The following is a 14,785-nucleotide window of genomic DNA, read 5'->3' as shown; positions in this document are numbered from 1 at the left end:
TGTTACTCATAGTTCTAAGTGAATAGTTCTATCTAATACAAAAACATCCATAATGGGTACAGAAACAAGGAAAACTAAAATCTAGAGAACTTTTAATAATTCATTTTCCTTCCTCAAGAGCACTTGCCATTTAAAAAGAGGTAGCAAATATTACAGGTTTATATATAAAATAACCTCCCTATTTATCACTTGTCCTCTATAGGGGTTCCATTTTTAATGAAAAAATAATTTCTATCCTGGGAAATTTTCTCACATGAAACTGTGAATATTGTAAGATTCTCCAAGAACAGAAAATAGTTTGACATGATCCAGTTCAATATATCCTCGCTAGCAGGGTTTGATGCCAAAAGGTAATTTAGAACCCAAGAAAGATATATAATACAACTGACCCTTGAACAACTCTGGGGTGAGGGGAGTTGGGGGGGGCCAACCCTCCACACAATCAGAAATCCAAGTATAACTTTACAGTTGGCCCTCAGTATCCGTGGTTCCTTCCCCACGTGCAGATTCAACCAACCACGATGTAGTACTATAGGAGGTATTTAGCGAAAAAAAATCCACTTATAAGTGGACCCATGCAGTTCAAACCCGTGTTGTTCAAGGGTCAACTGTATATACACTGTCATTTCCAAGAGAATGGAAATACTTGCATTTCCAAATAGCTGCATGCATTATATTGCTTATGTCCATCCTGTGGTGAAACATTTTCCATTTTGCATTCCATACCCAGCCTAAGAGGAAAGTGATAGCAAAGGGTACAGCAATGATGGCGCTCAACACACACAAGCAAACCCGCCTTCTCACCTCAAAGCTGGCTGCATGACTATCAAATTGAATGGAGTTGTCTGAAAAGTTACTAGTGACTTGCTGCAAATGTCCTACTTGTTACAAATTTTAATATCTGATGCTCTTTTTTCTACTCATCATCAAAGCACATTGCAATGAATATGGCATAATGTGCAGGAAAATTTCTCCTTAAAAGAACCAACTCCCACATCCAGACTGCAACAAATCCTCAGTTATGGCTAGCCTTTACGTCTTCTCTGAAGTATCAGAGATTTTCCTCTCTCACTTGGAAGGAGATTAAGCTTGAAGAATTCAGTCCCAGCACTGACTTGTTCTTCCCTTGAAGTATGACTATGAAGTAATAAGATTTTTAAACACAAGCCAGGATGCATACACCCATTGCCTCCTTTCAGGCAAAGGGGTACATGGGGAGAATGCATATGAATGTCAACATCACTATCACTATATATAAAAGAGTTTTGAAACTCTTGTTTTGGAACTAACCTTGAGGACAAGGGAACACACACATTTCTCTGAACATCTGCACAGATGCTAAGTCCTTACGCTTTGAGAGTGAATTGGGATCAGCCACAGGCCGTTCAGAGCCTGGCCGTAGAGGGTAATGCTGTTTTGTGTCCAAAACCAAGTGTGCCTATAAATTGACGAGACTAATTATTCTTGAGAGATTTAAAACAGCTTTGAAGGTGATTTTGTTTTTAATGGTCTAATAGATAGTTACCCTAGGCTTGGCATTGTGCCAAATACTATCTCAGCAAACTACTACAGTTGGCCGTCCGCAAAATTTCAGTCCTAGGTTGGTTGAATCCGCAGATGCAAAACCTGCAGATATGGAAGCCAACTGTATTTATTGTACTCCACTATATTACATGGGGGATGTGAGCATCTGTGCATTTTGGTATCTGTGGGAGCTCCCCAAACCCATCCCCAGAGGATACTGAGGGATGACTGTATAATCCCCATTCCACAGGTGAAAAATGAGGGCTGAAAGAAGGGAACCTTTTGGATTCCGAAGTGCCCACCCTTTGTTTGCTATGACAATCTCTTGCCGTCCATGACTACTTTTTCTTATTCTTCTCAAAGAAAACCTTTCTGGTACTAAAAGACCGAGAAAATGAAATGATAACATAATTAATGTGAAACAGGTAAGTTTTTTCTCTAAGTACAGAAGTTATCTGTAAATGAAAGGTTAATTTCAGTACTGACTAGCTGAGCCCTCACAGAGCAAAAGATTACAGCCCCAAATTCTGGATTGAAGTTTCTAAATAACAAGGATGTTTGTGTTGTAGGAAAGCAACTCCATAATTTATAAATATCTGCATGACACTTTTTTTTTTAATAGCGTGAAGTGTAAATCTCTCTCATTCAAACTGATGAGTGTGAAATGCCTCTTTCAGGGCAGTACTGAAGGATAATGCACCAAGAAAGGTAAACGTGAAGAGTAAAGGAACCAGTAAATGGTAAAAACAAAATAATTTGCTTACGGAAAGTTATTCTAAGTTTCCTGTCTAGACACTTTTAATTCCTGTTTCAAGGTTACATTCTCTCTCCTCCAAATAAACTCGACCACGATTTTAGATGATGGTCGTTTACTTTCTATGACACCCATATAAACCTAATTTCAAAGTTAATAAGTGGAGAGCAGCTGTTTTATAATAAAATAAGTGATCTATTTATAAATATGAAAAAAAATTTCATGGTATTTCACATTTGTTCTTTGCTTCCATGGTTTGGGTAGACTATTGTACTTAGAGGCATTTGTAGGGGGCACTGAACTCATACAGTGCCCACATCTGAAACTCCCCAGTATTATACAACAGACATTTGACATTTTAGGTCTGTCAGTCCCTCATCTTGAGTAAGCCACCCCTGTAGAAATGACTTCCCGAGATGATTATGGCATCAGGGTGAAGCTTCTTTCCCCCCAACCCACCACAGGTGGGGGCATTTATCTGATCATCAGTTTCTTTTTATTCATCATGAAGTGATGAATTCTTCCATGGTTTTGACTGGCATGATAAGAGTAAAGAAGACTGTCTACTGTGGCTAAATAGAGAATGAACAAAAAAAATTCACATATGCATAATTTTAAACTTCCAAGTTAGTGAAAGCTTTTTTCCAAGAGCATTACATAAGTTCTGAAGCAATGAATTATTTAAGGAGTAGTAGTTAATACTCTAAGTGCCAAGCATTCTAAACAGAAAATATTGTAACTTCTAGTACCTTTATAGGAAAGAGGTTTACTGTATCATGGAGATGAGCAAAGTGAAACCTAGTTAAATTTGGACATCTAGCTTTAAGAAGAAAAATGTCACAAGACACCTTAATTTACAAAAATAATTTTGTGTTTCATTAATTTTTATGAGCAGCAACACAATGTGTGACTTTATAAACGTGGTCACCAGTACTGTGATTCAAGCTGTAAGATGGTGGAACAACATGGCACGAAGGTAGTATTAAGGGGTCTCCATCTCAGCAGTATCATTTTATCATATAATTCATAAATGAATGGCCAAAATGAAGATGGAATTATCATCACAATAATGGTCAATCCTACCATCAGAATTTGATCTGGATTCCTGCTTTATTAAGAAAAATTATAAAGGAAAAAGTCTACTAGCCATTTGATGGATCCATATGAAACTGCCAATAGTCTGCCATTTTTTTCTTCCATTTGTGTAAAATATTTTTTTTAACATCTTTATTGGAGTATAATTGCTTTACAATGGTGTGTTAGTTTCTGCTTTATAACAAAGTGAATCAGCTATACATATACATATATCCCCATATCCCCTCCCTCCCTCTTGCGTCTCCCTCCCACCCTCCCTATCCCACCCCTCTAGGTGGACACAAAGCACCGAGCTGACCTCCCTGTGCTATGTGGCTACTTCCCACTAGCTATCTATTTTACATCTGGTAGTGTATATATGTCCATGCCACTCTCTCACTTCGTCCCAGCTTACCCTTCCCCCTCCCTGTGTCCTCAAGTCCATTCTCTACGTCTGCATCTTTATTCCTGTCCTGCCCCTAGATTCTTCAGAACCATTTTTTCTTTTTTTAAGATTCCATATATATGTGTTAGCATATGGTATTTGTTTTTCTCTTTCTGACTTCTTCACTCTCTATGACAGACTCTAGGTCCATCCACCTCATTACAAATAACTCAATTTCGTTTCATTTTATGGCTGTGTAATATTCCACTGTATGTATGTGCCACATCTTCTTTATCCATTCATCTGTTGATGGACACTTAGGTTGCTTCCATCTCATGGCTATTGTAAATAGAGCTGCAATGAACATTGTGGTACATGACCCTTTTTGAATTATTGTTTTCTCAGGGTATATGCCCAGTAGTGGGATTGCTGGGTCGTATGGTAGTTCTATATTTAGTTTTTTAAGGAACCTCCATACTGTTCTCCATAGTTGTCTGCCATTTTTGACCCACAAAAATGTTAGTTAGTTTTATACGGTTCACCAAATATAACTGTCTCTGAAAGTTATTCTGAATAGGATCACAAAGGAGTTTAAAAAACAAGCTGTGTGACAATCTAACACAGTGTTCTTTGGGCATATGGTACCTATCAACTTATTTGAAAAGAAAATGTCTAATTGTATAATATTCTAATAATTACTAGTATTAACAACAATCAGGAGAGCATACTTTGATTATGACTCTGCCATTAGTGAGCTGGATTATTTCATCTTCTTTAGACCTCAGTTTCCTCATCAATAAGCATGAGAATCAGATGATCACTTATGTCCATTCCAGTTTTGATTACAGAATTAAATGAATGATGTTATATTGGTAGCAATCACGATCTTTAATCAGGATAGTAAAGCATATGGGTTATTGCTAATTCAGTATTTTGATCTAACAGAGCAATCAAGGTTATATCAACTTGCTTTTTTAATAGAATAACCCTTTCTATCCTCATTCGTCTTACGCCTTCCCTCATAAGGAATTTTTATTATTGGCATGCCCTTAATCTTAAGTGCTGGTAAACAAATAATTAATTCATATTACCAGAGCTAGTTTCTGTTTTATGGTCTGTCTTTATAAATGAAAGAGCATTAATTTGCACATGAAAATTTCACAATGCCAGGTTAGGTTTTTAGGATTTTCCCTTTCCTCCACTCCCCCCAACAAACAAAAAGGCTAGTAAATCACACACAGTTGGTGTTCACCCCAGCTCAAAATTAATAAAAAATCCTGCACTAACAATTTATATGGCTGATTTCAGACTTGTCAGTTTCTAGAATTTTCCGAGAGGTAAAGCATTAATCTTCATTATTTAGTGTTGGCTTAGTGCTCAGCATTTTGTTAGGGGCTAAAGGAAACACAAAGCAAAGTAAGACACAAATACTGCCTTCCATAAAGTCACAACCCAGCTGGGAAAGCATACAGGAGCCAATTTAATAATTGTGCAAGGCACTACATGGTTCACTGTCCAAATGTATGTCACCGTTATTAAGTACGAGACAATTAAAAAAAAACAAGACCACAAAGTGCTGAAGCAGTCAGGGAAGAAACGTACAGACAGATAAGCAACAATAGTGAACAACCTTTATAGGTACTGGACGTTCTAAACATCACATTTCAAAGAAGAGCTCTTTTAAACCTCATAACAACCTACTAGGAGAGGCACTAATGTTGTTTCCTTTTCGCAGATGCAGTAATTGAGATGTAATGCTATCAAGTAATTCACCCAGGATCGCATAGCTAGTCATGGCCAAACTCCGATCAAACAGTATGAATCTGATGCAGGTACAGAGGAGACAGGACCTGAACTAGATCCTCAAAGAGAGGGAGGCCTTGGGGAAAAAGAGGGACATGGCAGGAGTGTTCCGGAAAGAGAGAAGAGTGGGCATAAAGGCCCAAGAATAGGAATGAATAAACTCCCACCTCCAGCCCTGAGAAAAGGCACCAAGTTTGACATGGTGGGTAAAGTCAGGCTCTGAAGAGGCTGGATAGTTTGTACCCGGGTATTTTCTTACTAATCTCCACACAAACTAAAAGTTTCAAGATAGCGAAAAAGTTCAGGTACCCTCTAAAATGTAGAAGCTTTTAGTCTCAATTCTTCTGTGTGCACTTTGATAGAAACTGCTTGTAGTTACTATAATTTTGAGAAGCATCTTAATTTTCCTGTTTTAAAATGAAGATATTAAAAAGCAAAATTAATGACAAAGATCTTCCCTTTCACACTCTCCAAATCCAAGTTAGGCTGTACACATCTGGCACCTGCAAGGAAGGCTGTATGGTACAATTTTCCTGATGGTAAAGCTAGTTTAAGGCTTGATATCTCCAAGTTTCATCATAAAATACTTAAGCAACTGGCATGAAGAAGGGGAGAAAAAGAAAAGTCACTAAAAGCACATTTGACTGCTTTCTGAATGGTGTTCCATGGCTGTTTGTAGATTACACTCACAATATACAAACATCAGAAATTTCTATAAAGCGTGGTATTCTGCTTGTTGTATACCGTCTGGAATCACAGTATCACACTGTTTCCAGCAAAAAGACAAAGCAATTTTCAGGCTATTATCTATCCTAGTGCATCATCTAAAGGTGTTCTTACCTCACAGTTGCTGAGATCAAGAGAAACTCTCTTCAAGTTATGATTACAAGCCAGGCCCAATAACAGCGCTCTGAGGGGAGGAAACACACACACTTTAGATAAAAATTCCATTTGTTGCTCTAAAAATGTGTAAGCACACTGAACAAAACCCAGAGAAAGAAGAAGGCCTTTTCTGAATCATAGGTCAAGCACCAAGCAGCATTTCACTTTTTAAAATGCCAACTGCGTTTCCGCCCACCAAGAGTAGTGACAAAAATGACAGGGAAACATTCTTCTGTTTGACACGGAGCGGGTCCCTCGTAAATGCAAAACCCGACAGGGTTGCTATTCCTAAGGAAATAAACCAACAGTGCTCCTAATTGCACACTGAAATTAAATTGCGTTCATCACAGATAAACTGCCCCCTGCATCTGCTTGAGAACACCTTTAATAATGTTTAGAATATTATTAGGCAATTGTTATTAGAATAGCAAAGTAAAGCTAGTTTTCCCTAAGGGTTATGTTAATGGGGGAAGGCAGGCTCTAGAGTATTCCAGGATGTGAAATCATATCTAGATGAGTTTGTTAAAGGACTTACAGAGGTGGGATGGGTAAGGGTGTGACAGCATGGAAGATAAGGTGCTAGTCTTCAGTTTGAGTGCAGCAGGATCCTGCCTGTCTATCCAACTACTAGCTGGTCACAGGATAAACACCATCACCACTCTGCAAAGGATTTTTCTTATCTGCTTATGGAGGAGACTGGACTCATCATAGGGATCTCATATGTAAGAGAATGAACTGACTCCACTTTTACAAGTCAGTCCTGTAAAATCCAACACCACTGAACAGGCTTGAAACAAAAACTTCATACATGCACCCACATCCATTAATTACACCGAAAGGAAGAGAGACCCTCAACTAGGCCCTGTGAGGAGTACAAAGATGAGCATGAGAGGGTTGCCAATCTCAAGCAAAGGAAACAAATATGTTTCCTTTGCAATAACCATAATGCAAGGCAGACAGTTGTAAATACTAGAGAGTAGAACCAAGGCAACTGCCACCTGGGGGTGACTACCTGTTCTCAATGTTCCCAGGAAAGGCACCTCTACTAGCAGACACCAAAACTACCCCAGGGGAAGGGGGAGGTGGGAAAGTAGGGAATTACTTCATGCCAAAGTCTCTGAGACTTTCCCCCATTCAGTGATTCTCTGGTCTCATCCACTGAGAGAGAGTCCCCGAGGTGGGCAGAGCGCAAGAACTTGGATGCTCCCAGCTGCGAAAACAACCCCTGTGGGTAAGAAGGTCGAGGGGACTGCGTGTCTCTTCATTCCTTTAATCCAGTTCACTGTCCCCTCTTCTAAAGCACTATCCTATGAAAAAGGCTGCGCATGTCTCATCTGTGTGTGTGCCTCTGTTCAATTAATTATTCAAGCGTTTCTCTGTTCCTAAAAAGTGCCTTTTCGCCCTTTCTTTCTTGGGGGCAGTATTGAGCTACTGAAAGCTATTGGTACTAAGAACCAAAAGGCCTGTCCTCAGGTCCTGATTCTGTTACTGAGCATTGGGTAGCCTGAAGGACATCACTTTTCCTCTCTGTGTCTCAGGTTCTCATCAGCAAAATGAGAGAGTCAGAACATTACCAAAGAGGTCCCTACATTTCTAAGTTTTAAGTTTCTAGGACTTAGCCACATATTTTCACATTGTATCTGTATAATGCTTAGATGGAGGGAAAACTCTTCCTACTTTTCTGACGTGTAGGTTAAGGACAAGGAAATAAATGGTGTCCTTTAAGATACTTAACTATAGAAGGCCAATGATTAAGAGGTAACGACTCATGAGACAAATATAAATACCCACAGAAACTGTCCCTAGTAAAACAAAACAGAACAACTACAACAAAGCATTGCAGGCTCTGGGGGAAAACTCTATCACAAGGTGTGTTGTTTATTTTAACCCAGTGTGAAAGGCCTTTGCAGCGTGATCCTCTCGGTCCTCAATCACTAGCGCCAAACTGACTAACAGAAGAATTTGTATTTCATTTCCACGGCTCTGGCCGCGTCACCATGTTCTTACAAAGCCCCGAAATACTCTGACGTGGACAGAAAAGAGCCTCCAAGGAAAAACACAACTATGAAATAAGCAATTACATCAAAAGAAGTTGCATTTCTTTAGCTTACTCTCTTATGGTTACTGATCTCCTTTTAAGAAATGAGGGCCTCCCTCTGCCCCTCTTGGTGCCTGGGGATACAATGTGGGCTTAGGAACAGGACTGAGCCAGTGTCCGCTGGCTGACAGCAGTGGACTCTGCAATGTACCTCCCAGAGCCCCCTCAGCTGTCGGTCCTCGTTGGGGGCTGCCTCAGCCCAAGACAAGTGCCTCGCCCAAGGTCACATCTGATTCTGGGGCAGCCTGTATCCAAGGACTGATCAACACAGGGGTATAAAGGCCCAGCCTCCTCGCCCCAGCTCAGGGACATTCCAGCAACAAAGCTCCCATCGTGTTGGCTGAGGTCTTCACTGTGACAGCCCCAGTTCAACTTGCCCTCTGTCCCATCCTGCTTTCTTCCTGCTCCCCCTCCAGAGATGGGATTCCAAGAGCACTTCCTAATAAACATCCTACATGCTGATCTCCATCTCTAACTTGGCTTCCCAGAAAACCCAACCTGCGATGGCAGTGAGTTTTCACAGATTACTTAGCTTCTCTGAGCTTCAATTTCCTCAGCTGTAAAATAGGGATAATGATACCTTCCCACGGCTGTTGTCAACACTGCAGGTGACAGTTTGTGGGTAAGTACCCAGTTGTGTGTCCAAGCGCTTAGGGCAGTGCTTGGCAAGTTCCCTTCCATCTTCACCCCCTCACAGGCAAACCCAAGCACCTCAGTTTTGTTATATCTTTTCAAATTATAGTATCACATTAAATGTACTTCTGGAATTTTGTTTACAGAATCTTTGGCCATGAAGGCTTTTTCCTCATATTAAAATTTTTACTGAGTTAAACACAGACCTGAAGAGACTACGGGCATACCTCATCGTATTACATTTCACAGATACTGCGTTTTTTTAACAAATTGAAGGTTTACAGCAATTCGCATGAAGCAAGTCTATTGGTGCCACTTTTTCAACAGCATTTGCTCACTTCATGTCTCTGTGCCACATTTTGGTAATCCTCACAATATTTCAAACCCTCCACCAGCAAAAAGATTACGACTCGCTGATGGCTCAGATGATGGTTAGCATTGTTTAGCAATAAAGTGTTTTTTATTTAAGATATGTACATTTTTTTGGACATAATGCTATTGCACACTTAATAAACTATAGTGTAAACATAACTTTTAAATGCACTGGGAAACCCCCAAATTCGTGTGACTTGCTTTATTGCAATATTCACTTTACTGCAATATTCACTTTATTGCAGTGATCTGGAACCAAACCCGCAACAGCTGCGAGGTCTGCCAGTACTGATTTATTATTAAACATTAACATAAATAACAACAGGTCACAAGATTTAACACTGACCTATAATAAAGTACAGTAAATCCAGTGTTGTTGTGGTGAGGATTATTCTATAAAATCAATTGTACTAATCAATGAAGAACTACTCTATATTTTACAGGAACCAGCAACATTGAATTAGTATACCATGTACCTATCACTAAAACTACTTTGAATATGTTAATCTCCCGCTGATACGATATGACAAAAGCAAGTCTGGTTTTGCTTTCTACTCAGTGCCCTCCTGGCATCTAGTCTGTTGTAAATGCTCAATAAATATCAGTTGAATGAATGAGTGTGGTTAAGTTATAATGGATCCCCTTTAGAATATTGATGCTGATAGCTTTATTAACATCCATACAAACAGCCTAATCATGATGTTTTTACAATTTGCAGTTGTTATATTTAGAGATCTCTAATACAAAGATTCAATTCTTCCTCTTTTTTTTTTTTTAAAAACAGGCCGCTATATCAGGAGTTTTTTTTTTTTTGCACAGGTGGATCAACTGTTCTTAAAGGCATCCATTGTTTTAGTCATATGGTACTTTGTAGAAAACTAATCAAGAATTTCACACCTCTCAAAAAGAAAAGAAAAGGCAATTTACAAATTAGATGATTAATTTTCTAGTAGAACGAACAGCAGACATTGATTTTAACATTTCATACAAATTGCAAGGGAACAATTGAATGCTGATTTACATGTCAGCTGGGGAAAGGAGAAATCTGTGCATACATTTGAACACATCTGACAACGTAGATACTCATAACTACTTGAAAATGTTCTTTTGACTCAAAGAGAATTAGATTCTGTAGCTCTTTTGATTATTTCTGGCACTGGTGAAAAGAAATTCAAGGATAACAAATTATTCTAAAAAGTTCAACTTTACCATGACACCTACACTGAGGATATTAACCCATAAGTTGCCTGCCAAGTAAAAATACCAAACAAATAGATACCTAGGTAATTCAGAAAACAAAGCACCTAAAAATTGTTTCTGTTGTACACACGTGTATAGCCTTTGATTATTACTGTTAGTAGAAATATTGAGAATTAATAGATTTTAAAATGCACACAAGAATATACCTAAAATGGACTGAACAGAGGTCAATAGAAAGGTGATGGTACCCAGAAACACAACTTTTATAGATCAGTGACTACTGCCAAGGCCACAAACCAAAGGAAGATTTTTTTTTTTCATAGAAGATGCAATAATATCAACAGCGTACAATGTACTCAGAAAGAATTTGACTTCCTTTGTGACCCAAAGTAAAAAGGCATTTTTATCTGCCTTGTCTGTGTTAGGATTGTACGTCTTTTTCCCTTCCCTCAAGCACATTCCTAATAACAAATTTAACTTTAAAAGCTCTGGATAAAATGAATTAACCACTCACTTTAAGGGCTCAGGAGACAGTTTTGTGCCTGAAAGGTTGATTTGCATCAGAGCCAGAGAACTACTAAAAAACTGCTTGAAAGATGGAGGTACTTCTTTTCCTTTCCTGAAAAACAAAACATGAGAGTCTTACATGAAGTTAAACTTCCATCTCTGCACCCCACTTCCAAACTGACACAATTATTCATCGGTAAATTCAAACACTGTGAAATAATCCACGAACTGGTTGTGTTTCAGTAGAAATTTAAAGGTAAAAAGAAACAAAATGTCTGAAAGTTAAATAAATTAATTCAGTGTACTTTCGAAAATGATGTAGGAGAGGTTAAGAAATGTCATTAAGTCTTTAAAACATTTTATTCCTATTCTTTGTAGCCAAAGAACTCATTGTGTTCCACCCCCTAGTTCTTCAGGAAACTCCATATTTGAATTTTTAAGAAATAAGTCAAAGAAGATACATACTTCTCACCAATTTAAAGAGCCTTCCCACTGGGTGGCATCAGATTGTTAAGGATCGCTACCTGTGTTTGGCTATGTTTTCAGATGCAGCAGGTCTCAGATGCAACGAGATTGTGACCAGATGTCAAGTCTGATTGGCAAGAAGCCTGCATGACGAATATCCTACTCGGCTCTTATATCCACACCACAGATCTAATTATTTCTGGCCAAATATTAGAATAAAGACAAAACTCCAAAAAGAAATGCTTATAACCTCCAAATACGTCCCCTTGCTATTCCAGTGGGAAGTATATGAATCAAATCATACAACTCAATAAGAAGACAGAGTCAACACTGCACTATGAAGATTTAAGAAAAGATTCCAGAGTCAAAATTGGAATACGAATGCTTTGTTTGTTTTGTTCTATCTGACAGAATTGTTGGAAGGTTTGAGTAAGTACAGCATTTAGTCTGATGCATTGTAAACACTTATTCAGTGATAGTTATTTCATATTCTGTGGAGGGAATCATAGACACTCAGGGCAGAGGCCATCCTAGGGGTCGAACTCAACCACATAACATTCAACAATATTTTATGTACAGAGGTCTAGGAAACCTGTCAATATTTGAAAAAGGTTTTAAAACAGGACAATTTCAGGCTGAGAAGAAATACCTAAGCAACCAGAATATCTATTTAAGAGGATGAAAAATACACTTAAGAGGAAAGAGAATTCTGGTAGAATACATATTAGACGTTTCTAACAACTCTGGTCCCCTGACAGACGCTTGTATACTCAGGTTCATTTTCTTTTTCTTTTTTTTTTTTAATTGAATAATTGAAGTAAAGGTGAATTACAATGTTGTGCTAATTACTGCTGTATAGCAAAGTGACTCAGCTATACATATATATACATTCTTTTTCTGATGAGCAGACTTTGGCAGTCTTCAGAAATGAAGTCTTGGCAACATGAATAAACTGAGGGTGGCTAGCAGCCAAAATCTCAGGAAAAACAAAAAAATTAACCTGCCTTGTATTCCCTGAAGTACAATGGGATGTGAGTGGAAGTGATGTGTGTGATTTCCAGAGACAAGTTTTACCATGATTCTTTCTCCTCTACTATGTGACTGTCAACCTACTAGAAAGAGGCTGCTCTGTCTCCCAGAGTGATGCGACTAACCCATAAGGGACATGTCGCAAAATTGCTGTTGCTGAAGGCTGTGGAGAGGGTGGTGGGTTGGGGGGATCATTTGTTACTGGAACAACCTGACCTATCCTGACTGCTACACTTATGAAATTATCTGTGAACCAAAGTATGAATAGCCTGGCTAACAATCCACAACTCAGTGTAAATGCAGCAATTTCTACATAATTACTAAGGGCTTTCTATGGTTATATCTAGGTAAGGTAGTGGGTACTAAACAGTTTAATCACAACCTCTCATTTGGAAGACAAGGAAATTTGTTAGCACAATTCCGCTCTATAAGCTTAATAGCTCTACTTAGGACCAGTCATCACAGAACTCACAGTATTATGAATTCAAAAGAGCTGATTAGATGAAAATCCTTATCGCCTATGATATCATTTCTAACCCAGTTCCTCAGTCTATTATAGCTCCACCAAAGCATGGCTTCATAAGCTGACTTCAAATACATGAGTGGTCTGGGTGGTCAAGTTAATACCCTCTAAGGCCTTTGAAATAAAGTATCTTAGAAAACTCTCAACTTCTCCCACCATTTTATCTCCTGCATTTTACTCTCTCTGATCTTCTCCTATTGAGGTATATGTGGCATATTTTTGCTATCGTAGACACTTACATACTGTAGAAGTAATGGACCAAGAATACTTTAAAATATAGAATAACTCACTATGAGGCATAATTGTAGAATAAAGCATGCTGAATTGTGAATTTTCCAAACAAGTGACTGTTATCCCTTTGAATATGTAAAGTTTTCAAAAAGTTAACCAATAAAAAAGGAGGTATTTCTAATATTAAGCAATTCTCCATGTTATTAAAGAGCATATAATGACTAAAATATTGTTTACGACTTGTGGTAATAATTACAAATGGTAAGTGTTGAACTGTATTAATACACTAGATGGTTTCAGAATTCCACAGTTACATAACCCATGTACTTTTCATAATTTTTCTGCATTCTGCCATTCTAAGTTGCTACTGTGTGTGAATACTTTGCTTCTAATCTACTGCCTGATTTTGCAAACAATTCTAAGTCGGGAAGGTAGAAGTGAGGTACTTAGGCGGGCCCTCCACTTCTACAAATCAGAATGTATGAGCTCTGGGATGACGATTCTCTTTATCTCCCAGACACAGTTGATACTTAATTCAAAGTTCATTATTGAGAAACACCCACAGAAGTTTCTAAAAGGGTCTTTACCATATTAAGAGAGAATGCCTGTCCACATATGAGAAATAGTACATTATTACATCGTTCATATAGGCAGTCTGGAGTTATTGATAAGAACGCTGTCCTGCAGGGAAAAAAGATATAATAAAAACTTGAACTTTCAAGGTCTAATACTCATAGATAATGGTTTAGGACCATCTCCTTTCATGCACAACATTCACCCTTTATCACTCTGTTTTCATCTCACTACAACTTTCTCTGAGACAAAGACACTCCTAGATGATAATGATAGCAGGAATAAATCCATACCGGTGAGAAAAGACAGTTCTGGAGAGATTGAGCACAGCTAAATACTGAAGGCAGCCACGGAGAAGAGCTCCACAGACCTGGGAAAGAAACAAGGCTCTCTTATTTTCAAATATTTCTAGGACTCGGAAAATATTTTATTGGGAAGAAAGCCCATTGTTTCCCATCTAAATATGGGACCCCCATATTTGAGACCCCCCCCGAGCAATATAAAAAAATATTACCATGTCCAGGGAACATTCTGTATTGGACAAATCCAGATGAGCAATGGCATTTGGCTGGGCCAAAAAACTGTACATGGACTTGAATAAAAAGCAAAAACCAAATATGTTAGGATCCAGAAACAGACATGCACACGCTCGCACGCGCACACACAATGTTAATATTTTAAAATCAAGTTGCCCAAATCCACTGAGGATCATCCTCTGCTCTTCCCAAGAAG

At 38.5% G+C, this 14,785-nt stretch overlaps 1 protein-coding gene across 6 annotated transcripts in view; it reads right to left on the bottom strand.

Annotated features, from left to right (window-relative positions):
* CARMIL1 (capping protein regulator and myosin 1 linker 1) overlaps window positions 1-14,785 on the bottom strand; it is a 323,524-nt gene that overhangs the window by 109,917 nt on the left and 198,822 nt on the right. For all 6 annotated transcript variants that reach the window (XM_082413018.1, XM_082413015.1, XM_082413016.1 and 3 more), the window contains 4 exons: window positions 14,568-14,645; window positions 14,347-14,423; window positions 11,240-11,344; window positions 6,381-6,450 (listed from right to left, as the gene is read on the bottom strand). In XM_082413018.1, the coding sequence (XP_082269144.1) occupies window positions 6,381-6,450; window positions 11,240-11,344; window positions 14,347-14,423; window positions 14,568-14,645 (330 nt within the window). The remainder of the gene's footprint in view (window positions 1-6,380; window positions 6,451-11,239; window positions 11,345-14,346; window positions 14,424-14,567; window positions 14,646-14,785) is intronic.

This window comes from Balaenoptera physalus (genome assembly GCF_965194825.1).
Source record: "Balaenoptera physalus genome assembly, chromosome: 11".
Lineage (NCBI taxonomy): Eukaryota > Metazoa > Chordata > Mammalia > Artiodactyla > Balaenopteridae > Balaenoptera > Balaenoptera physalus.
The sequence above is the reverse complement of the archived record's forward strand: the minus strand, read 5'-3'. Positions and strand labels throughout refer to the sequence as shown.